The following is a 24715-nucleotide window of genomic DNA, read 5'->3' as shown; positions in this document are numbered from 1 at the left end:
GTTCATCAATTAGAAATTTTTAGTTTCGTGCGTCTAAAACTATTTTAAGCGATTCATTTTTGGCGTAAAAATTACTGGGTTGATAAACTTCCTTTGAGTTGCTGTTCTTTATTTACCGATAGGATAGTTTTGTTTTGTTCAAGGATGTCTAAAAGCCTGTTTACTGTATCCTTTAAGTGTGTTGGAACACTACTTGCGCGTTGTTTTTGAATATTGCGTCGGGTTCGAGTATAAGTTGGAGTGGTGAAATATTTTCCAATATCAAACTTTGATATAGAATAAAGCATGGAGTATCCTTATAATAAATCTACCAATTGTTTCGATTCTTGTTGATCACTTTGATAAAGATGAAAATTAAACAGTGATAAAAAATTTTTTTGTTCACTTGTGTATTTTGAAGTTTTGAAATTTGAAAAAAGGAGTTTTTGTAAAACAATATGTGTTTCCATTTGACTCACTGGTAATTTTATTAAGTAGATAGTTCTTCATTAAGGATTGTTGATTGGCAAATACCCAGTAACTTTAAGATGTTTTTCACTCGATATGCTTCTCTTTTTGTGTGCTGTATTTGTTTCGCAATATCCTAATAGTCCTAAAGGAAGATTAATTTTGTATAGCGAATGATCATAAACATTTAATGCTATTGTATCTAAATTTGTGTTTTTGGCGTTTTCTATGGATGAAACTGTTACTCTAAAATTTTCGTGAATTGGTCCAAATTTAAGGTCAGACATATCTAGTTTTTGTGTATTCTGATCATTTCTGTATTGATGAACTTGATTGGTGGAAAAAGTTGTATACATACACAGTTTGTGGTTTGATATTTTTTCCTGTATTGATTATAATAAGGTAAAATTTGAAGAAAATTGGGGTTGTTTATTTAAAAGTTCAAAAAAGTTAGAGATGTGTTATTTAATCTTGTATACTTTTCTTCTTGATCTGCAATTTGCTGTTTTGGGTGTTTATTGTTGGGATATTTTTTGAAATAGGTGGTATTCCAACTAAATTGTGTTTAATATCTGTTATATAGAATATTTGTTTAAAGGATTTTAGTAGGAGTTGGTTTTGTTCCATTGTTCGAGTTAGTATAAATGATAATTGAATCTTTTCATAGTTTGTTAAAACTGTGCTTTGAGCTGTGGCTAGTTTACTGGAGGATCTAGAAGGTAAAAGTTTGGGTTGTAGATCACGGAATTCATTCCATGTGGGAATATTATGGATATTGGATTCTGCTCCAGAGTCAATTTAAAAAAATCTATTCAAAGATCTGCTGGTTAAAAATGTTTTTGGGGCATTCTAAAAGAAGTGGGGTTGTTCAAATTTCTTCTATAGGTGGGGATAATTTTTTTGTTGTGTTTTGGTATACTTTGTATCTATTTCAGCTATTTTCGCATATATGAGAGGTGTAATTGATGTTGTTTTCTGGGTCAGGTTTTGGTTCTGGAAGATTTGAGTTAGGGTTGGCATTCTGATAATGGTTTGATTCAATTGATATTTCGTATTCATGCTGTATTCTAAGCATGTTATTAGCATGTTGGATTTCTGTTTCACCTTCGTCATCTGTGCTTTCACAGTGTATGTGTTTTAGTTGAAATTCTGAATATTCCTTGTTCTCAATACCTGGGTATTTGGAGCTGTTTCGTATGTAGAATGTACTTGATATATACTTTTTTAGTATTTCGGGGTACTAATTCTATAGTTTTGATTTTGTTGAATTGAATATTGTGAACTGTTTCAATATGATGACTGAGAATATTTTAATGATCTTTTTTGATAATTTTTGTTTCTGTTTCTAGAAATATCATGAGGTCGATTGATGTAGTTTTTATTATATAGTCTGTTGATAAAAAAGTTTTGGTGATCTTCTGTTAGAGTAATTTCTCTTACGATTATTCGAATAATTTCGAATACGGTTGTTTGAAGAGTTTCTTGATCAATCGTTAGAGTATTATCTATTTCGGGGTTTTGAGTTTGAACGATTTCTGTTATAGTTAGAGTAGTTACTTCTATTGGAATTTGATATAGACTAATTTTTTCAGTACTGGTTGTTTTGTCGATTTGATTTATTATATCGATTTTGAGAAAGTTTTTGTGAATTTCTCCTACCAGGTGACTTTCCACGAAAATTATTAGATTAAAAGGATTGAAGCCTGCTATTACTATAGCTATTTGAGAGTGGCTTTCCTGAGCTATTATTGCTGTGAATGTTTTTGTTTGATATACCCTGGTCTTTTTTCATGTATTGATAGAACGATTTATTTGGTTCTTTTTATTTTGGTGGTCTGTTTAATTTTTCTTGTTTTTTTGTCGGCATTCAGTAACACTATTTCTGTATCTGAGGCAATAGTTACATCGGTTTTTTAAAAGAAAGTTTTCCTCTAAATTTTGGGTTCTTTTCAAATATGTTCAGGATTTAGGTGATTTTTTGGCTAATTCGTTATCGGAGTTTGGGATTTTGTTTATGTAAAGTTGTTGTTTGGATACTGTTTATCTAGTGCAGTTTTAAATTTTTGTTACCTCTAGTTTCAATGTGATTTCAGCTTGTTCTAATTTGTCGAAGAAATTTTGAAAATCTAAATCTGAAAATCTAAAATTTAAATCTTTTGATGGATGTGATGCTCTCTTTTTTATTGCTATTTTTTTAGTTTTGCTGTTTAGGTCGTCAATAGAGTTTTTGTCTTCTTTGAATTTCTATAGTCATATCTATTGAGAAAATAAGCTGTACGTACCGGAATTTTGAATCTTACTGCGGGTTGTTTCATATTTTCATTTGGAAGTCTACAAATTTTGTTACAAGAAACTTTTTGATGTTGTTTGTTTCGTAAATCGTTTCCAATCGGATTTAATTTCTATGAGTAAAAATGAAAACGATTATCGGGCGCCGCATTCGAAACTAATCTGTATCAGTATTGTGCGCCTATGAAACTTATTTTGGTGAAGTGGTGTATTAATAAATTCCGGGCCTATAGTTAAGGTTAAAATTGCTGTGACAGCAGTTAATTAGTGTTCTACAGAATATTCAAGATCAATTCCTGTAAAAACTGTGAATTGTTTAGTAGATGTTATAGATAATCAACCCATAATGTAAGGTTTTGTTGTCATTTGGACTGATTCTGCTGTATTTGGTAATTGTGTAAAATTTTAAGGTGATTTTTTGTTTTTTTCTTTTTGTTGTAACTAGAAAGGTAACGGAGTTTCGTTTCCCATGGACTTGGGTTGGTAAACCTGAGTAATTGTATGGTATTGTGATTGCATGCTTTTACCAGGTTGAGCCAAATTTTGTCTTCGAGAAGATTGTTGTTGTGTTTGTCTGGTTGTGGTTACCGGGCGTTCATGTAACGTTCAAAAATATCTGAATGAAAATTATCATCTGGTTGACCAAATCACCCCAGTGATTCTTTCGTTGAATATTTTTGTACAGCTGTTGGTTTTGGTGGAACTAATTTTCGTCCTTAGAGTAGTGTGGTTGAATTTTTTTGAATTGCCTATTATTTCAGTTGTTTTGGTTTTTTTGAAAAAATGGATAATTCCCAATGCGATCTGTCTGAGATTTTCTTTTATCATTAAAATTTCTAGATTGACATATTGAATTTGATACCTGTTGAGTATATTTATTCTCTTGAAATTAATTTTTTGTTGTAAATAGTGGTCTGGCTATAGGATTACTTAAGTTTTTATTGGTGAAAAAGTCATAATTATGGTTTGCAAAGTTAATTTCAATTGGGTGTCTTTGTTTATTAGGTGGTCGTTTTATAATTTTTGGTCTATTTTTTTGATACTCTATAGGTGGTTTCTCAGGAACGACTGATGGTTTGACTGATGATTGTAAAGTCGTTGGTGGAAAAAAAAGTATTTTTTTTTGTGTGGTGTCGTAATCGTTGGATGTATATTAGAGATACTTTCTTGTTTCGTTATAAACAGTGTTTCGTTTATTTCTGCGGCCACAAGATGTGATGAGGTTTGCATAATTGAATGTGTTAGGTTTCTGGTTCCATTAAGGGTTGTTTGTTCGAAAACTGGAATTTAAACTATTGTTGTTTGTCCTTTCATAAAGCCTTGCGTAAAAATTTAAAAGAGTAGTATCAGTTGTGAGTAGTATCAGTGGATTTACTCTTAGGTAGACTCTGTGTACTGAAATGTTTGCAATTGCTGCACTTGAGATATCTTATGAGGTAATAAAAAAGTAATACATGAGAGCAATCAGGGTCCCATACATAACATGTTTTGTCTGCCAAAATTGTTTCGTCGTTTCTTTGTGGTCTAAATTTTTTTCTTGCTTGTAAAATTAGATCTAGTTTGTATTGAACAAAATCTATAATGAACAGTACAAGGATTTTTTGTAGATCGACTTTATTTATTTGTGAAATTTGATTATCAGTACGTGTTTCACGTATTGAGTCTAAAACAGTGATGTTTATTTTACGTCTTACTATTGCGTGTCGAGATAATTGTGGTAGAGGTACATACACACTCAAGCTTTTTGAGAGTTTTGATGTTGAAAATTTTGAGAAATCTACTTCTATATAACCTGTGTGTAGTCGGTTTGATGGTTGATTTGGTTTTTGTGGTGGTAGAATTTCAATATTACAAATGTCGTAATGTGAACTCATATAACTAATGACTGGTAGGTAGTGATCGAGTTCTTCTTTTTTAATTTTTACTTTACTACTAGTAGAAACTTTTGTTTACAAGGGCGGTTTCTTTTTTGGAACAAAATTACGATTATATTTTGGCAAAGTTGTACTTTTGGCGGGATCGTTTTGGCGGGATCGTTTTGTGGAGTAATGACAAAAAGGAAGGTGGGTTCATCGTCAAAATTATCATCTTGTTGAATAATTAATCGTTGGGGGTTAATGTGTCACTTTCAGTATGTCATATTGGTTGATTCCAATTGTAGAATTTTATTGCTTTGCAAATTTAATGTTTTTTCATTTTGCGTTTACTTTTTATGGATGATGCTGTTGTGGCTTCTGATTCTGAAAAAAAAATTTTAATTGTCCACTTGTATATATTTGTCGTATATATACTTGTATATTAAATCTCCAGTATTTTAAAGTTCTTGTTTTGTAGTTGAGTCAGATGCCGAAACCGTGTTTCGTGTTCTTAAAAAGTTTGACCTAATTGTTTGTTTCCGTTTTGTCTTTGATTACTGCCTTCTTTTTTGTTTGCTTTTTTATCTGAGGTATCCTATCTTTTGTTTATGCGTTGTAATTACAAAATTGTGTTTTTTTCCTTAATTAAACAAACATGGACTCTTATTGTTTGTTTGTTTGTTTCCTAAATTGTCTCTTAACAAAAACTTTTGAGTGATAGGTGCAAAATCCAAGGGTTTCTTTTTTATTTTCTAAACTGTTATCCCCTGCAGTTTTGCTGAGGTTATCCTAATGCTGGGGATAGATTGTCGTGAATAGATGGGTTGCAGAGGGAGTATATCGATTCATTAGAGTGGTTCTACATTTTCTCGAAAAATTAACTTCTATAAGAAAAAATTTAATCATACTTAGGGTTGCGAGTTATGATCAAGATTTGGGGAATAGTAAATCAATCCACAAGGTTCAGGTATAAGTACAACACAAGTAGATCATTAAACATTATTTTAATTCTTACTAATTTTAAGATATGTTTCAGCATAGGTCAATTAAAGGAGGGGTTCAATTGAAGGATGAGTAACCGAAGTTCTTGACTTTTATTATAATTAAAATGGTTAAGCGGTGGGGAAAACAAAATTGTATGGTTAATGAAACAAAAGCCTTGTTGACCAAGTAATTAAAATAGCTTGAAACTGAAAATAAATTGAAATTCTAAAATTCCAAGAGTAGCCCTAATAATCTGGTTCTAAGGAGTGTTTAGATGGAATTAAACAAGGATAGGCCTTGACAAAATTTATAAAAAAAAGTTAAAAGTTTAAAAAAGGTTAAAAATTAAAGTTTAGATGAATTAGTTTTTTTAGTGATGTTGTGCTATGTTTTAGATGAAGAAAGAAAGAAGTGAAGTTAAGGAAGACAGAAATCACCAAGAAGCAAGGAATTTTTTTTATAATTTTGATAAAACAAACTAAAAAACTTCAGTATATAATTTCTTGTATTTTTCATTCAATTAGTTTTAAAATTATAATGTTTTGGAAATTACTGTAGATTTTTTTAGAACAAACGACTGATCTAAATCGATTTGATGTTTTATCATTACTACATAGACATCATTGAGAGATATAAACCTGGGAAATGAATGTTTCACCACATAGAAGATCAGTCCGCTTTGACCTGGTGTAAGCTTGATTACTTGTTTGGATTGATTAGATTTATTGAGAATTGTAGGTAAGCTCAATTTTTAAACCATTCAAACAAATCAATTCTGTTTGACAGTTTGCGATGTGTTTTTGATCTTATTTCTACTTTGTGTTTCTATAATAGTTTATTTTTCTAAATCTAAAATTGTAGAGGTCTCTTCGAGACTCTTGATCGCAGCAGATGAGTTTAAGTCTGGGATGGCTCACTCATAGAGTAATTTCAGAAAACGTACACGCCATCTTATATTCGGCCGGATAGATTCTTGCAACTTCTTAGTCTAATACCAATCTTAATCTTTTTCTTATATCTCCTAGTCTCAATAGATCTAGTGTATATTGGTATTTGCAAGGCTTGATATCAAGACTTGTTCTGAGGAAGAGCAACTGTTTGCTAAGTTAAGTTTATTCTGTTCTGCCTGAAACTATAAATGGTTTCAGCCTTACAATTTTTTGTGAGCGTTGGTTATGGATCATGATTGATTAGTTATATGTAGTTTACAGAGATAGTTCATCAAGAATTTAATAGGATAAAATGAATACTTGTTTTGAGCTGGTTCCATTTGTTTCAGACAAAGTGAATTTAAAACATGTTGATATCTGAATCCTCAAATTTCAAGCATCTCAAGATAAGTTTTCTCAAAAAGAGTAACGCAACTGATGGGAAGATGGGCCAGTTGGACACTGTGAACAACATGCTATCAAGAACGATAAAAACTAGAAACGAACTTTGTGTTAATTGAAAACAAATTTGAAAAAAAAACAATTTTTGCAGGATTCAGTGTTAAAAAGCACTCAATGCTCTGACAACAATCATAACTGATTGAAGTTTTTTTTTCAAAAAACCTATTGTTTTTTCAAGGTAGCTTTGGAGAATTTTAATTTTCAAAAATTACAAAACGTTTTTTTTTCAAACGCTTTCTTATTAACTTTTACCCCCTAGCGATAGGATGTAAGCGCTATTTCGGACTTCGAGAACCGGATAATCTCTTTTTTAATACCAGCAACCGTGAAAAACACATGGCTAACAAGCAGATTTCGAGTTATTTTTGGTTTCAATTAATATAATACCAAAAAGTTTTGAATCACTCTTCTACAAAGATAAAAGTTATCGTGAAAAACCACTCTATCTGGTACAACTGGTCTTTATTTTTTATGCTCTTGGGTGGAAAGAAAACGAACGCATCATCTTCATCCATTTCCAGAGGTCGTGGTAAAAAAAAAGTAATTTGAATTGAGGTAAAATGAGATTGCTAGCTCGGTAAACCGACAAAAGTATATTGATAATTCTATTGAACTAACAATAGACTCATTCCTATAGGCAATCCAATTACTTGATTTTGTCTGGGAAAAAAAACAAAAATCAAACTATCACAAGGTAACTTTTTAGCACAAAAATGCTTGCAAAATTCTCACAAGAAGATTCTGAAATATTCTGACACAAAATTTTGTGTAGTCCCACGCTCACTTTTTTTGAAAACATTTTTAGATTGAGCCTTCTTAGAAATATTTTACAATTGAAAAGTATTTGGGGAAATTTGACTGTAGATCTACGAAATCAATTTAAAAAACTGCATCAGCAATGCAGAAGAAATAAACAATCATTGTTCTAAACAGTGTGCGTTTGAAGACATGCATCTGTGAAATACTGAATTAAAGGCTCTTTCTATTTTAAATTAAAAAAAACATTGGTTAAGCAAAATTAGAAGTTTAAAGCTGTATTCTAAAAAGATTGAAACAGGCTGCTGGTATCACGGGCAAGATTCAGGTTAGAACCTACCTTAAATTTTGTTGTTAGAGAGCTGACAAAAAACTTCATGTTATAGTATAATTTTTGCGTTACAATTTTTACAATACATCTGCTAAAATTTACTGTACAATCTAGATAAGGCGCAGCAGTGAGAGAGTTGTTATCAGAGAATCAAATTAGTCGTTTGCGCAGAAATTTTGAAATCTTTATCATGTATCTTCAGTCGCGTCTATCATCTATTTTCCCATATTCAATGTAAATTTACGCAAAAACATGAAATAAACACGTTTTAGTTTTCATTATATGTTATTATTACTCAAAGCGGACGGAAATTTGTAGAAAAAAAAATTAATTAAATTTTTGAATCGTTTTCTATATAAATTTTTTTGCCTTTTTTGAGTGATAGATAAACTTTCATAGAAGCTAAAGGGAAGTATTTTTTTCATAAAATTGCTCAAATTTTCAAATATGGCCCCAAGACGGTGCATAGTTTGCGAACCCACTGGCTGTTATGGCCTAATTACAATTTTTCGAAAGGGCGGATGAATCCATTCATAAATTTATCAAACGACCTCTTGATACATTTGAGTTGTGCATCCGAACGGGTCGAGCTGCACAATTTGTGTCTTAACTATGCAAACAGGCGAGATTAGCAGTCTGAGGAAGTGGTCAAAGTCTGCTCATACAATCGCGAATACTCAATTTTCCCGGGTTGACCAAAACTTCTTATCATACAATTTCCATATATGAGAAACTTCTTGTCATACAATTTCATACAATTCCATACGTACAGACAATTGTATGAAAACTCTATGATAAGTATTTTTCCATATATGAAAATTGTATGATAGGTGTTTTCCCATAAACCAAAAATGTTGACTTTTTTTCAAAATTTGGTTTCTGAAAAATTTTCGGTTGTAGTTGCAACCGAACACAAGTGACATATACCTTGGTTACTCAAAACACCAAAGGTTGTACGGTCTTGCATTTACAATGCATAGAAAACGACCTGACTTGGGCTGTCTTTCACAATTGATATAACAAAAGTAACAAACTTTTATTTTTTGGCAAAATTCATTAATGATGATTATATTAAATTTTTGAATTTTCAAATTACCAGACATTGATCAAGGCATACAAAAACATGTCATACAAAAGAAAGAGGAGTTTTAAGCGTTTTTGAAAAAAGTTATGAAGAGAAAAGGAAAAAAAATCCAATATTAGTATATCCAGGACAACGTTATGCACACAAAATATTAAATTTTGCATGCAAAATTTTTTTTACGAAAAATGTTTGTTTGCGTACGAAAATCGATTTGCGGTTGAAAAAAAAAACAAAAAAAATGTTGGGCCAAATTTTCAATATTACTTTCAAAAAAATGCCTGTCATACAATTTCCTTATATGGGAATTGTATGATGAGCATTTTTTTCAAAAAACGAAAACCGCAGTTTTTTTATCACCAGATTGTTTTATTAGAATCAAACAGCCACAGAAAAGAGTTTATACCAGTTTTCAACCATTTTTAGAAGTTGTATGAAAATTGTATGGCAAGCATTTTCCCACACACTTGATGTATGGAATTGTATGATAAACATTTTCGGTGTATGGAGGTCAACCCGGGTTGGTTGCGGACTTAAAAGCGACATTTATCATAACGAGGCCAAAATGTATATTTTGTGAGTTGTAAGCGGGTTCCGCAATAGGCCGAAAACAGATTTGTCGCGAAATGCGCTTTTTCTTTGATCTTCTCTGCTGTTATGGATTCCAGAAACAATTAGTTGAAACACTGTATTGCTCAAAATAGCTCCAAAGGCAGCCGATTTTGCGGAATTCGCAAAAGTTAGCGGAATTCAGAACACTTTAGGGAACCCACAAAAAAAAACAAAAACGTGTATAGTTTGAAAAAAATGCTGTGGTTGAAAAAAAAACTTTAACCTGCAAACTATATTGAACTGACAATACACTCGTTCCTATAGGTAATTTTTTCCAATTACCTGATTTTGTCTGAAAAAAATCAAATTATCTTTTTGCATACGTAACCATACGTAACCATTTGCACACGTAACCATACGATGTATGTTTACGTATGGTTAGAGATTCTTACAATGTGCAAATTTCAAATACTGTCATTATTTTAATCTCAATTACTGCCAACATTTCAATCTCATTTACTTACAGACTGATATTTGGTTATAGTCACCACACATACAGTAGCATACGCACTATCAAGACACAAGCAAAACCTACTAATCCCAAAAAAATTGCCAAATTAGCATCCCCAAAACAGCTTTCTGTGAAACTCTTCTCTAATATCCTAAATGACACATCACGCATTTTTTCAAGATTTTTTTATTGCATTCCACCAACAATAGTTATGAACTTGCTTTTGCTTGATAATAATCCTAATTATAGTTCTTAATTGTTCACGCAATAACTGGTTTATTTCAGTACAATAACTAAATCTACAATCCACTTTCAATTTGCGGAATTGATCTAATTTATGCGGAATCCGGAACAACTAGCTATATTTCTTTACTACGGAACCCAAGACAAAAATAATTTGCCGACAAAATTTAGGTTACACTTATTGGTTTGCGGAATCCACAGAAAATTTTAAAGTGGAATCCGCTTACAATGTGTAACATGTTTAAAGACTTGTCTCTAGATTCTAGTGACCTAACGATCAAACTGTGATCCTAACAAACTGTGATCCTAACAGTGCACAGTTTGACCTCGAAATGACCACCTGAGCAGGCGGAATTTTCATGGCCAATCAGTAGCCTGCCGAGAAGGGGGCGACCGCCGTCACCCCTCACTTCATTTTTGTCCTACTTTTCCAAAATGTCACCGAAAATTGGCACCTAATTGAGTAAGTTTGAAGGGGGAGTGCGCTCGGAAAAAACGCAATTTTCTAAATTTCCACAACCTCATATTTAGCCTGTTTTTTTTATTTTTTAAAAATAAAACTGAGTCTTTATAAAAATTTGGGATATCTTGGAAAATCAAATTGGTCAACCATCAAAAAAGTCAACAAAGTTTTCAATTTTTTCGAAAAACCGCCCCCACTTATAGGATTCTGCGCACGCCACTGTAGATAACAATCATATTTTGTCGTTTCATATCATGCAATTATAATTATTATACAGTGAAATCATTATCGCTTTAAATTTATCATAATAATACTGCTTTTTGAAACAGTAAAATGGATTTAAACCCAATTAATATTCGATTATGATGAAGAAAACATTTTTTTTGCAAAATTGTTTTAAGTTTTTAACTGTTTTTTTTCTTTTGTTAATTTTCATTAGAAAAAATCCTCTATTCTCTTATATATTTTTGTAGAACTTTTGCTGCCATTCATTTACCTTCTTACATTTGACTGCCATCCTCATTTCACAATAGATCTGTCGTGATAGTCTTGAGAGTAGCAACACTTTCAATTACCGCGCCATTTTTGTTGAGTTTACCATTTTGGTTCCAAAATTCCGGTCACTTTTTATTTGGAATGTGATTTGATTTTTAGCAGAATGCGAATAACGATGCATTTTCTCGGCCGATCATTCCTTAGCACTCAAATAGCTAGGCCTTTACGGGTTCAGGACTCAAATGAAATGTTTCAAATAAATAACATTCATAGCAAGCTGTTATCAGTGGTCAGCTTGTCTATTCTTCAAGTGGTATGCGCCTAAGTTTTTTGGTTGCTAGATCTGAGTTGATATTCATAGACCAAAAACGCAGAGAGCGGTGGTGAAGTAGTTATGTCTCTACAATTCAATCGAATGCCACCTCACGCCATGATTAGTGCTCGTTGCTGGAGATTGATGCAAAAATTTCCAGCCCAGGCAAAGAAACAAAAAAATTGCATTAAGTACTTAACCAGGACCACGACAGCAGTTCTCCGCAAAGATCGGAGCACCTCGTATGTAATTTTTGCCTAGAAAAAAAAAGAATTCTTGCCATAAAAGGAAAATTGCTCCTTTAACCGTGGAAAGTTATGACATCCTAACTTTTCTCCGGCAAAGCACTACGTGGACAAACTGTATATTTTGTGAATTGTAACCCAATTCTGCAAAAAGGACGAGCTCTTTGGTCTTTCTCAATTCTTTGGTTTTCATTGATTGTTCCGATAAACCTTAATATGCTTGAAGTTTTTTCTCTGGACTTTAGAAACCAACATGCAACGAAGTGTGTGCCTATCCAGTGCAAAGTTTGACCTTGTAACAAAAAATTTCGATGAATTATTTTGCATGTTATGAAAGTAATATGACTAGCACTTTTGGCTCGCAAAAAAGTATATCCAACAATAGTAAAATGTAGCTGACTTTTGTGAACAGCTCCAAAAAACATAAAATTTTGACGATAACTCTGCTAGCTAATTTGCTCAAAGAATTTACACTCGCTGATAAAAAAATATTGTATCTAATCTTATTTTTACTGGTAACAAGCTAAATTGTAGGAAAAAATTATTTTAATGAAGCTAATTCAAGACATTTAACTGTCTTTTCTTGATGTTATGTAAAAACCCAAGCTTATAGAATTTGACAACAAAACAAAAGAATTTGAGTTTGAACCGAAACAGGAACAAGACTGCTCGTATCAAGGAAAAGCATCGATTATTCCGTCTACGGGCCACGTCTTTAAAACAGTTTTTCGAAGCATCAATTGGAAAAAATAGATAAAATTTTTTGAAAACTTCACCCACGCTCTATGCCAAAAACAAGGTGGTGTTTTTGCGTCAATTAACTTATTACTTATACCTAATATCTGGCAACAACTCACTTAGCCGCTTACATGTTTATAGCACGGAATATTTTCCGCGTTTATTGGCACCAATTAGACAAATTGACAATTTCTCAAACACTGATATCTTTTCACAAAAAAATACAAGTAAAGTTTCTTTTTAAATTTAAGCTCAACAGATAAATGGTTTTCAGATGATACAAAAACTTCCGTCCAAAAATGAGTACTTAAAAAGTCAAAACTGATCTGGTAAAAAAATACCACCTCGAGCACAAATATTTTGTCACTTTCTTCAAAAGTTTGAACAAAATGCGATCGGAACAAAAAATTGCAATTAAACTTCTGGAACTTTTTCGTCGTTTTTTCTTTTGCTTATCGTAATTCTAAAACAGTTATATGTCTGCAGCGGAAGAATTTTGCTATTTTTAAAGGAAAATCTTCATCAACCGATCGCAAAAATATGTTTTTGCAAAAAAAATTCTTTGTTTTTGCAAAATATAATTTCATCCGAGCTGACAGACTCATTACACTTCACTTATCAGTTTTCTTTTCTATTATGTTGCCACTCAGTTTTTATAACCAATTTTGAAGTAATCTGATACCCAGTTTCTGAAAAGATTCATCTTCTACCCAATTTTTGTCAAAGGGCAGATGTCAAGCTCAGTCAAAAATATAGTAAAAGCATATTAAAAAAACTAGTTGTTGAAAAAAATTGTTCATCTTTTTGTTTTTAGTTTTTAGTTGTTAGTTCCAATTAAAGCAAAAATTTCTTGTTCAAGAAAAACCTTACGACGATTAAAAGTAATTTCTAATCCAAATCATAATTCGATGAAAACTTTCATAAGATCCAAGGTCTACTGTTTTAGTTTTAAAACATTAAAATAGGTTAACTATGATAGGTCAATAGATCAGTTAAAAATTTCAAAAAGAATCTACGTAGTTAAAAAATCTCACTAAAAGTTAAGTTTTTTGATGAATCGAATTGAGTTTATCAAAAAGTTATGTTTGTGATTAGTCAAAACATATATTGACAATAACAGAAAGATGGACGAGCGCATTCAAAATAGAGCTGAGAGCAGGAGTTTAGATAATTCGAGAAAAGGCAAAAACCGAAGTTAAGAAAAAAGTTCATATAACTTTTTCAAAATCAAAATCAGGTGTGATAAACGCGCTTTTCGAGTTACCGAATAGCGTATTATATTTTTTAGGGATAATTTAATAAATTATCACTAAATGGTTTTAGCAACTTCACTCTAAGAATTAGATGAGAGTAATAGGTTTTTTATTAATTCAACTTTTACTATCTAGGATTTTGGTAAAAATTTAAACTCATGGCTGAAACAAAAAAGTCCATTTGTTTGCTTAACTGAAAATTTTCAAACAACCAACCTCCATCAATTTTTAAAACATCATACGGAATCTTCAAAAAATTTAGAAGAAAAAAATTACCAAAGAATCTTGAATAATAACAAAGGTTCTTCAAAAAATTCAAGAAATTTACAGAAAGCAAAAATTTTTAAATATTCATTACGAGGGCAAACTGTGCACTGGATAGGCGCACAATTTTGTGTCTGTATGTTCCTGGATTCCAGAGACAAGTCTGTAAACATGTTAATTTTTTGTCGGTACGATCAAAGGAAAATAAAGAACAAAAGAAGAACATAGGGAACGTCCTTATTGCGGAGTCCGCTTACAATGCACAAAAATCACAGTTTGGCCTGTTATTTTTCGGTGATTGGCGAACAAAATGGGAGCTTCATTTTTAAAATTTTCCCAAAACTTCGATAAATTGTTGGCGAAATTTCAGCACAAGATTCTATGATAAATAGAAAATTGTTCCGGAAATTGTGGTTTTAAAACAAAGCAAGCTAATTGTGATTATAACAGAGTCAAAAAATAATGAAATTGTGCGAACTAGCAAATAAAAATCAGATTAAAATTCTTTATTTATAATAAACTTCAAAAATTTTCCTTTGACTGCTTTAGCATTAGTTAACTAATCAAATTTAGCTCATGTAAATTACAGAAATAACAAAAAAGTATCGTTTTTTGTCAAGAAAGTTTCATGAAAATGTCAGCATTGAAATGAGCATTGCGAACATGAACTATCAGAAAACCGTCAATACAAGTTTCAATTTTGCTAGAAAACTTGAAACTTACTGATGATTTTTAGCTTTCCTGTGGAATTTGGTTAAGACCTTGTTGTTGCTTCTAATATGCTTAATTAAAGTGTATATCTAAAAATTTTGCATCAATGTTTTAAAAAAAATTCTCGTATATCTTTAATGATCTTGAAGAATCTTCGAAAAATCCTGATATCTTGAAAACTCCATCCAATATTTTTTGAAAACTCTAAATTCGGTTGATCAGCTGCAGAGCTATCAAACAGTTTCAGGAGGACATATAATCATGTGTTTGGACTGTTCAATACCTTAGAAAAGACAGATCTACTCTAAAGTATTCATTGATAACTTTTATGAATGATTGGACACGGGTACAGCTGTTATCGGATTATATTTTTCTTAGGCATTTCAAATTTGTTGAAAGCTGATGAAATTTTGAAAGATAACTCGAGCTCCTCGACACGGGCCAGCTCAAAACCAAAGAATAAGTGTTTGGTTTACAAAAGCTTCCAACTGTTAAGGAAACTAAAATTAGTAATCAGTATTTTGATAAAAAATAGTTAAAAGTGAATATTTTTGAGTCAGTGGTGCGAAAACACTGAAACTAAAACAATATACTGTTGTTTTTAGGAAAACAAACTGTTTAATTTTTTTGTAACATATTGAACTTCAAAGTGGCCTAAAAACTTTTTGAAAGCATGTGTTAAACGTCATTTTTGAATATATTGAAACTCTCAATAAATCTCAATAGTGCGAGTCTTAAAAAGGCAACAAACGCATAAACTGGTAAGCCAAAGCGATAAAAAGGCTTTTAGTTTTCTAACTTTTCACCAAAAATATGGTTTGAATTTCAGTTTAACTCTAATATCAAAAGATGATATCAAAAGATAATATCAAAAACGATTACTTGAATCAAAACTCGAATTGGTTTTAATCACCTTAAAAACGCCCAACTTTTAAATTACTCAGATAAATTTCGATTAAAAAAATCAAGTTTAATTTTCATATTATTAAAACTGGCAATCAATTTTAAAACTCAAAATTCGCGTTAAAATGACTACCGTAGCCCCAAAGGAAACCACAGAAGCGACCGATAAAAGTTTAGAAGCAACAAATCGAGTTGAAGAGAAACATTCTGACAAAAATGAAGACCATTTTACAACCAACGAATCAGCATCAGTTAATGCAGATTCAGATGCCGAAGCAAACTCGCCTAAATCAGTAAGTATGTTCTCTCAGGTGTAAATCTACGGCTATATCGAGTGGCGAATTTTCAAAACTTCACAAACATTTGCAATCTTCATTTAAGTTCGTCCAAACTGATTTTTTTGAGCTTTCCCAATAAACCATAATGACACTATTCGCGCATTTTTGGAGAAACGGGCGAGAAATGATTCTGCGATTTTTTTGAGAGATTATGACGAAAAAGCTGCGTATTTTGGCGTAAGATCTCACTCTCAATTTTGGTGTAGATTGGTACCAAAGCCTTTTCAGAAAAAAAACTCCAAATTGGGTGCCAAATTGGGTGTGATGCAAAAGAACCGGCAGATGAGTTATGGGTTTATTTTTGTGATAATTTTGAACAGTTGTTTTAGCGTCTTTGGCGTTTTTAGGATAAATTTTAGTCTTTGGGGCTCGGGTTTTTTATTTCTGATTTTTTTTCCTTGAAATAATTTAGCGTTTTTGCGCACGAGCACAGTTTCAAAGCATAAGATATGAAGAGAACATGTATTCAAACAAGAGTTTTCAAAAAGAACAGGAGTAAAATGCTTTTAGTTTTGGATATTTGATAACAAAGATCTGGTAAGCGCAATTTTCTTCGTAAATTTCAGGATGCAAAAACTTCAAACTATCTTAAATTGAGACGTTTGACCATAATCTACAGTACAATTCGGCAGTAAAGCTGATTCACAACTAACGAACATCAAAACTGATGGTATACCAGGGCGAAGACTTAATTGTTCCAACGGTGGGACAATTACAATAAGGCCAAATGTTTTTTAGAGAAAAGACGAGGAACTACAGCACGAAGTAGATCTACTAGAACAAGCGCTCGACGTTATCCCAGCCAAGGAACAAATTTGTGCCGCTTACTCCCGGGATGAGGTGAAAGATCGAGCTAAACCTTTAATGGATCTACTTAACAATCTCCACCCTTTTCAAGAAGGGGGGAGATAGTTAAGTAGATGAAAATTTTCCTAAATACAGTTTTTGCTTGTCTCATATCAGACTTCTTGAAACAGCTAGAAGTCAAAGAAAGCAATTCGAGTGTTTCGATGGGTGCTTAAAGTAAAAATGACGGCTCGTATCAGATAAAAGTCCTGGATATTTGGACTGCCTTGTGAGGTCTATTGAGCAGTAATAACATGAAAATCTTAAATGTAATAAAAAAAATAAAACCAATTTTTTTAATATGAGATTTTTTGTGAAAATCAGCTTCCCACACGCCATATAAACTACAAAGTGATAGATTTCACTCCTAGTAACAAATCATTTATGGCAAATAAACTTCCTTCAACCAATTTGGAACTTTTTTTATAAGACGGATTAAATTTCCGCTTACGCGTTAATAGTGCAAAATATATCACGAGTTAATTCACCCAAATTGGCTGAAATGGTAATATTTAAAGCCCCATAACTGTACGAAAAATGATCACAGCTTAAAAATCTTTTCAAGTTTAAGCTCAGGACAACAATACCATTTGAATGATATAAAAAATTCCGTCAAAAATGGCTAGTTGAAAAGTCGAATTTCGTCTGAAGAAAAAAAACCACCCCGAGCACAAATATTCCGTTACTTTCGTATCAGAAGTCGGAACAAAAAACAGATATTACAGATAAAAGTAAAAGCACACCAAGCAGGAAGTTATGTTTTATGAGCGCCTGTCTTTGTGAGTTTAAGATATTTTAATACACTATAAAAGAATTCTGAGACAAAAAAATCCATTTTGATCGGTTACTGTTGTAAACTTTAGACCAACGAAATCGATAATATTTTCAAGCTAATCAAATACTTTGGGGAGAAAATCCATTATAATCAATTAACACATACAAAAATCCGCTGTTTTTGGCACTGAAATTGATTATTTGAACTGAAATTGATCATAACTGATTGTTTTTGAAACAGAAACCCATTATGATCCTTTATTATTGATTATAATCCAGTTTATTTTAGTACTAATTACGGTAATTTTTGCAGAAAACTGGCAAAAACTTTCTACTAGTTACAGTATTTATAAGACTACTTTTATATCAATGCAAAGCCCTGAAAGTTCCGACTGACTTCTGCTTGTATATCAGGGCAAAGCCCTGAATGTTCAGACTGCACTTGAAATCATTATCAAAAATTTTTTTTTGGCTGAATAATTGGAAAAAAAATTATTTTTTTCACTTTTTCTTCATTTTTTTCCCACACGGTATGTTAAATTCTAAGGGTTTTTTCAGCGTCTCGTTTTGTGATAACAGGGTTAAATTACTGGCCTCAATTCAATTTGGAACGCAATATTTTGCTCCTTACGCGTGTTATTAGTATGCAATATATCGCCCTTCATTTATCTGAGTTTGGCCAAATTAGTAATTTTTAAATGCCCGTAACTTGACAAAAAACGTTAACATGCGATACATTTTTTTTTCAATTGAGCTTAGAGTTACAAGATCTCTCAGATGGTTTAAAAAAATCCGTCAAAAACGCTTTGTTAACAAGTCGATGTTGACTGAATAAAAAACGCTTTTTTGACTGAATAAAAAAAACTACACCAAGCATAGTTATTCTGCAATTTCTTCGAAAGTCGGAACAACAAGCGGATCTTACTACTTACTCCGCCCAAAATCAATATTTCAGCAACTTGAAATAAAACCAGAACAGTTGGTGTGCTGCTCGAATAAGATTGGTCAATTTCGGCCAATCAAATTGAAGCCGCACGCTAAAATAAGTCATTGATTTTTGAGCAGTTACAAAAGTAAGCCAAAATGACCAAAAATATACAAATTTTGTCTAATAAACTAATTAATTTCAAATCTTTTATCAAACTTTGCCCTGTTAAAAATTCCGTTGAATGGCTTCAGCGGAATAAAATTTTGAGTAACCCTCGGATTTGTTCGAAGGGACACGAGATTAAATTACAGCTTTCAGAGAAAAATTCTAGAAGGCGATGTCAAAAAAAAACGATTGTAATGAGGCCCATGGTTTGCGAAAAAAAAAACATTTTAAAAAAAAATACTAATTTATCGATTGATGATATATCTTTCTTTATCTATGCCTGGGATTATGAACTCTCAAAAGCGAAATTTTGCAAAAAAAAAAGAACTCGAAATCAGTGGAAAATCATCCGTTAATTGGAATTCCTGCAAGCGAGAAATTTGTGCGATGGCTCTTTTAGAGCGACCTACGATTATTTGGGGGGGGGGGGGGTAATTGTCGAAATCGATGAAAGTTTATTTTTGCAACAAAAAAGTAATATTAGCTGGATTTACCCCGAACAATAAGTTTTTCGCGGTTATTGTCAAGAAACTAAGGAAAAACTTCTTTATGCTGTTTCTGATCGCAGCGCCTCAATACTTATCCTTATTTTTTGTCAGTCAATACGACCTGGTACGCTTGTTAGCTCAAAAGAATGGAAAGCTTATAGTGATATCATTAAAGAAGGGTATCACCATGAAAGGGTAAATCATAGCCAAAATTTTTTCGACTCATTTTCTTTCTGCCACACGAACTCAATCAATCGAATCAAAATGACGAAATGCCAAAACGAGAAAATAAGCGTCAGTGCGGGACCGCCAGATCACAAATGGACTCGTGTCTTTGCGAATTTATGTGGAGAGGGAGGTGGAATCCCTCATGCGCGAAAATTAAAATCAGCCAATCAGAATTCAGTAATTTAAAATTTGAAAAGAAAGTAAACATTTCCACGGACTGAATATTGATGTTGGCTGAATATAAAACGGAAGAAATGTGCAAAATTTTCAAATTGTCACTGACCGCCCGCGAATTGGAACAAACTTTATATGTCAAGGGTTTCGTTATGAAAGAAGCAAAATATTGCTTCTTTTATTTCATTTTAATTGAATGGCAATTGATTCTTTTTAAAAATTGACTTTCGCCTAACTTTGTTTTCGGTCCTTCGACCACGAGTTTTTTCGCCCATTTGGTCCTTCGCGCATAAAAATAGCCTCCGGAGAGAGACAAATTGTGAATAACCGCAATCCATTTGCTCAAATCATCAAACAAAATTGCCGACATTTGGCCGGCACCATAAACTTTCTTTATTTGCTTTGTGAAACTTATGTAATAATAAGTTGAAACTGAATATTTTGTTTGATTTGAAATTTTTATTTGTTTTCATCATTTTGGGCGAAATAAGTAAAAAGACCTAAACAAGCCAATAAGGTGTAAACTAAAATAAGTTCAACTAACACTACCCGCCCCCGCCCCCCCCACACATTAATTCCCCCTTCGCCCTCCCTCAGTAGGTTAAACAGCAGGGGGCACGGAAAACACCAAATGGACACAAAAAGACAACGCGACAAAATTCCGTTCAATTACAACCACCCCAGCCCCCTCCCGTTCAACTGTTAAACACACCCACCCCCCTCCCCTACTTAGGCGACGGAGGGGTTGGGTTAGGGGAAATTCGATTGTGCTTTAAAAAAATAAAATGAAAAGCTGCCTTGAATTGAAATACAACGTGAACCTTATAAATTTATGAAACGTTTCAGCGTAAACTGCATTAAACCGGAAAAGAGATACTTTTAAGGCAAAATTATCAATTTCATAAACAAAATCCATTTTAATTGATTATAATTGATTCTAATGGATTATATTGACCTGAAAAAAGTTAGGATTGTAATCTATTCTTAATGAATTATAATCAGTTATTTTGTAGTTTTGTAGATATTGACTAAAACATGACAATATAATTGATTAAGATACATGCACGGTCTGTGCGGTTGTTTTTTTGTATGGATTTGGTAGTTGAGCGGGTTTCGTGTATGTCAAGCTTTTTGAATGAAACTCGTTAAAAATGGCGCGACCATATTTAAAAATGAGTACTGATTCGAAAAAGATCCATCTAAGGCTGAGTAGTCAACATCGTTCCGAGTTGAAAATTTTTAATCAGTGAAGCTCCTTGTTATTCCTTAAACATCTGCAATTATTTTTTCATGAAGAGAGTTTTTGGAAAACAGATATTTTTATAAACTTGAAAAGAACACCTCATCCTCGCGTGAAGCTCCTGGATATTTTCACTGAGGCTCTTACTAAGTTGGATGACCGGAAAAATCTATCCAGATTTTGTCCAGTTTGCAATCGTCGAAAACTACCGAAAGTGGACTCTGAAAATGTCTGGACTGAAGAACTTGGGAAACATTTCGAATTGGCTTCGACACTTGATCAAAATGACATAACTGCTGTGAACAAAGTTGATGACATAACATTCAACAATGACGCAATCAATTCCTTGTTGACAAAATGGTTGAATAGCAAACTTGCAGACAAACCATACTCAGATTTTGGCGATGAAATCTCTTTTGGATTTCCAAATGACGGCTTTTCGAGGCTTTTTTCAAAGGTCGCAATGGATCACAGAATGAATATTATTCGGTAAAAAACTTATATTGTGAAATTTTAAATTTTGTGACCGATTTTTTTCCAGACTAAGTAGCTGATGCAGTATTATTTGTGCCTTTTTTGTCACTTCGGAATTCCAAAAAATTGTGATCAAACCTGTAGCCCAATTGACGTGGAAATTTTCCAGAAACCTCCAAAAAATAAGCCAAACATGAGTTCAAAGTTATGACATTTCAGGGGAGTTTGTGGCGGTGTTTGTGTTGAATTCGACCTGGAGACCGGTATGACAGATGCCTTCAGCAGAGACAAAGACAAGTACAGATTCACGTGGAGAGAAACATTTGTGAGGGGCAGCAAACCGATTGTGATAACAGACGAAAAAGTGAAGGAGAAAATGGTTGTGGCCTTATGTCGGGCTATGAAGACAGATAGGCAGTAAACTTATACCACAATGCCAGAAATGAGTGTTTCTCTCATCTAAATTTAAAAACACCAAAAATGCAAATCCAGATGAACATATACAATTAACGGGTTGAGCATTCCCGCATCCAAGTTTAGGCGTAAATAATCGATTATAACGGATTATTATGATGATTTTTTGACAATTATAATCGATTATAATTACCAAAATTAGGTCTTTAAGATATTTATAATTGATTATAATCTTGATATTTTCCATGAGATTATAATATTTTATAATCGATTATAATTGATTATAATTGATTATAGTTCTTACTAAAAACCCTTAAAATCAATTATAATCGATTATAATCTCTTAATTTGCCAAAATTTTTCTTTTTTCGAATTATATCTTTTGGGTTATTATTTTTGTGTCAATAAGAAAATCTCTAAAAGAGAGATCTCTTGAACACTTTGGTTCATCTGAACACAAAGTTTTACCACGAAACAAAAGTTTCATAGAGATCCTTTCATGTGAGTGGAAAGGTTCTCGCGGTAGATGAAAAATAAATTTTCCGAATCGATCATGAAACTAAATCAATTTGCTGATGTTTTGGTGTCCAAAAAAACTTACTATGTGCATCGCAAAACAACTCTATTGGGGAAGAAATGAAAAAAAACTTACAAATTTGAACTAATTGGAAAAATTTAAAAATATTTTTCTCATTTTTTATTGGAACCAACGTCCACAAAAAGCATAAAATATAAACATTTTAGATGCAACTTCGAAGACAAAAATGGACAAACAAAAGGGATTATAATCGATCATAATCGATTTAACGGATTTTTGTGCAAAACTAATGAAATAGAAATTTGAATAAAAAAATGGATTATAATCAATTATAATCGATTATAATTGTGTCGAAAAATAGACGAAAAAATAATCGATTATAATCGATTATAATGGATTATAATTAATTATATTTTGATTTTAAAAAGAGAGATTATAATTGATTATTAATTGATTAAAATCGATTATTTCGCAATTTTAGTGAGACTGGTACTAAAATCGTAATATAATCGATTATTAACGCTTGGAACTGGATGCCGGTTGGCAAATGAGTCAATACGCTGTTCATACGCGTTAATTTTTCCCCCAAATCTACGCGATTCATTTTCAAATGATTATCCAATCCGTCGAAAGGTCGTTCTTTTCCGATGGACCATTTGAGAAAACTACTACCCCATTTCTCAATCAAGCAATGTCTCAATCAAAAATGACGTATTTTTTAAGCAAATGCTGAGAATGATTACCGCCTGTTTTCAAAGTAAGAAAGTTTCACAAACCGAAAGGGCCGTTTTTGTTATATGTCACGTCGATGTAGCAGAAAAATTTTAAATCATTTCAAAGTAGGGCCTCGAGCTCAAAAAGAGTGAACCTTAGATCAAAAACAAATAAATTTTTGTTTGATTATCGTATACAGCTAGTTGCAAAACATGTTTGCCAAAGTTTTAGCAGTCTGTAAAATCCATTTTGTCAAGGTTTACGAGCACAAGCAAGCTTTTATGCAAAAAATGTATGCTATTAATAAACGTTTCTTCAAATATTTAGTCCGACAAAAAATAGATGGCAAAATGGCCTCTTTTACATTTTTGATATGCATTTGTTCCTGATTCAATATCATTTTTTCTCATGCTGTTTTCGTCTTGCATTGACTTGAACGGGGTTCAGTGCAAGATATTTCGAAAACATGATAACACGTGCAGATTCAAATTTTTGATTGAAAAATATTGCTCTACTTATTATTTTTACTTATTGTAAATAAATTTTGTATGTGCAACTATATACCAACAAGACTGCTCGTATCAGGGCGAACCCCTGAATGTTCCGACTGTCTTTTGAGGTTTATGGAGCAGTAATCACAAAAAAAATAAAAATTAAATGAAAATTTGTTCTTTATAAAATTTGAAATTTGTAATGAAAATCATCTCCCCACACGCCATATTAAGTACAAAAAAATGATAGATTTCGCTCATTGTAACAAATAAATTATGGCAAATAAGCTTTTGTTCACCCACCAACTTGGAACGATTCCTAAGACGGATTAAATCTCCGCTTACGCGTTAATAGAGCGAAATATATCGAGCGTTAATTGTCCCAAATTGGCCAAAATGGCAATCTTTAAACCCCCATAACTTTACGAAAAAATGTCGTACGTGAAATATTTTTTCAAATTTAAGCTCAGGATAACAATAGCTTTCGAATGATACTAAAAAATTCCGCCGTCAAAAATGGCTAGTTAAAAGGTCGAAATTTGTTTGAAGAAAAAAAAACCCAACCCGAGCACAAATATTCCGTTACTTTTGTATCGAAAGTCGGAACAATAAATCAAATTGAATTACACATCTAACTTAAGGATTATAAAAAAACCTTCGTTCTTTTAAATTATAATGTGTAGCCTCGTAGTAAGCAAAACCACAGAGCTTTGCTATTTTTTAACATTTTTTTTCAGCATGCTTGAAAAAAAAATTTGTCAATCAAAATACCTAAATATTTACAGCAATCAACAGATTTTCTTAACTGATTTTGCTCTGATAAAACGCAATTTTGATCAAAATCTAGGTAGAAAATTTATGTACAAAAACAAATATCTCACATTTTTTCTAGTACTTGCCGGCGTTGCAAAATAATTAACAGAGTGAGATCTTTTGAGGTTTTCAGATTTCTCGATCTACTAATTATTTAAGGCTTTTAAAATTTTCAAATACTTTGCCCTTTGGCACCGCCGTTTTCAGATTTACAATTGGCTGTTTCGTGCTGGCTTTTTTTCTGAAGCAATCTGCCATTATATA

The 24715-nt window shown here is 32.3% G+C and overlaps 1 protein-coding gene across 1 annotated transcript; it reads left to right on the top strand.

The window, feature by feature from the left end:
• The first annotated feature begins 15590 nt into the window (after positions 1-15590).
• On the top strand, positions 15591-22016 carry LOC134855444 (uncharacterized). The gene is made up of 4 exons (XM_063871974.1): positions 15591-16119; positions 16903-17004; positions 21126-21496; positions 21701-22016. The coding sequence occupies exons 1-4, from the start codon at positions 15952-15954 to the stop codon at positions 21900-21902; spliced, it is 843 nt and encodes a 280-aa protein (XP_063728044.1). The 5' UTR covers positions 15591-15951; the 3' UTR covers positions 21903-22016.
• The last annotated feature ends 2699 nt before the right edge of the window (positions 22017-24715 follow it).

This window comes from Symsagittifera roscoffensis, chromosome 10, assembly GCF_963678635.1.
Source record: "Symsagittifera roscoffensis chromosome 10, txSymRosc1.1, whole genome shotgun sequence".
Classification (NCBI taxonomy): Eukaryota; Metazoa; Xenacoelomorpha; order Acoela; family Convolutidae; genus Symsagittifera; species Symsagittifera roscoffensis.
The sequence above is the reverse complement of the archived record's forward strand: the minus strand, read 5'-3'. Positions and strand labels throughout refer to the sequence as shown.

Excerpts from the sequence above, each read along its gene's own strand:
- LOC134855444 (XM_063871974.1), top strand. The coding sequence starts at position 15,952 with ATGACTACCGTAGCCCCAAAGGAAACCACAGAAGCGACCGATAAAAGT. Across the intron at positions 16,120-16,902 it reads AAGCAAACTCGCCTAAATCA|AGAAAAGACGAGGAACTACA; the intron begins GTAAGTATGTTC and ends AATGTTTTTTAG. Across the intron at positions 17,005-21,125 it reads CCGCTTACTCCCGGGATGAG|CTCCTGGATATTTTCACTGA; the intron begins GTGAAAGATCGA and ends CCTCGCGTGAAG.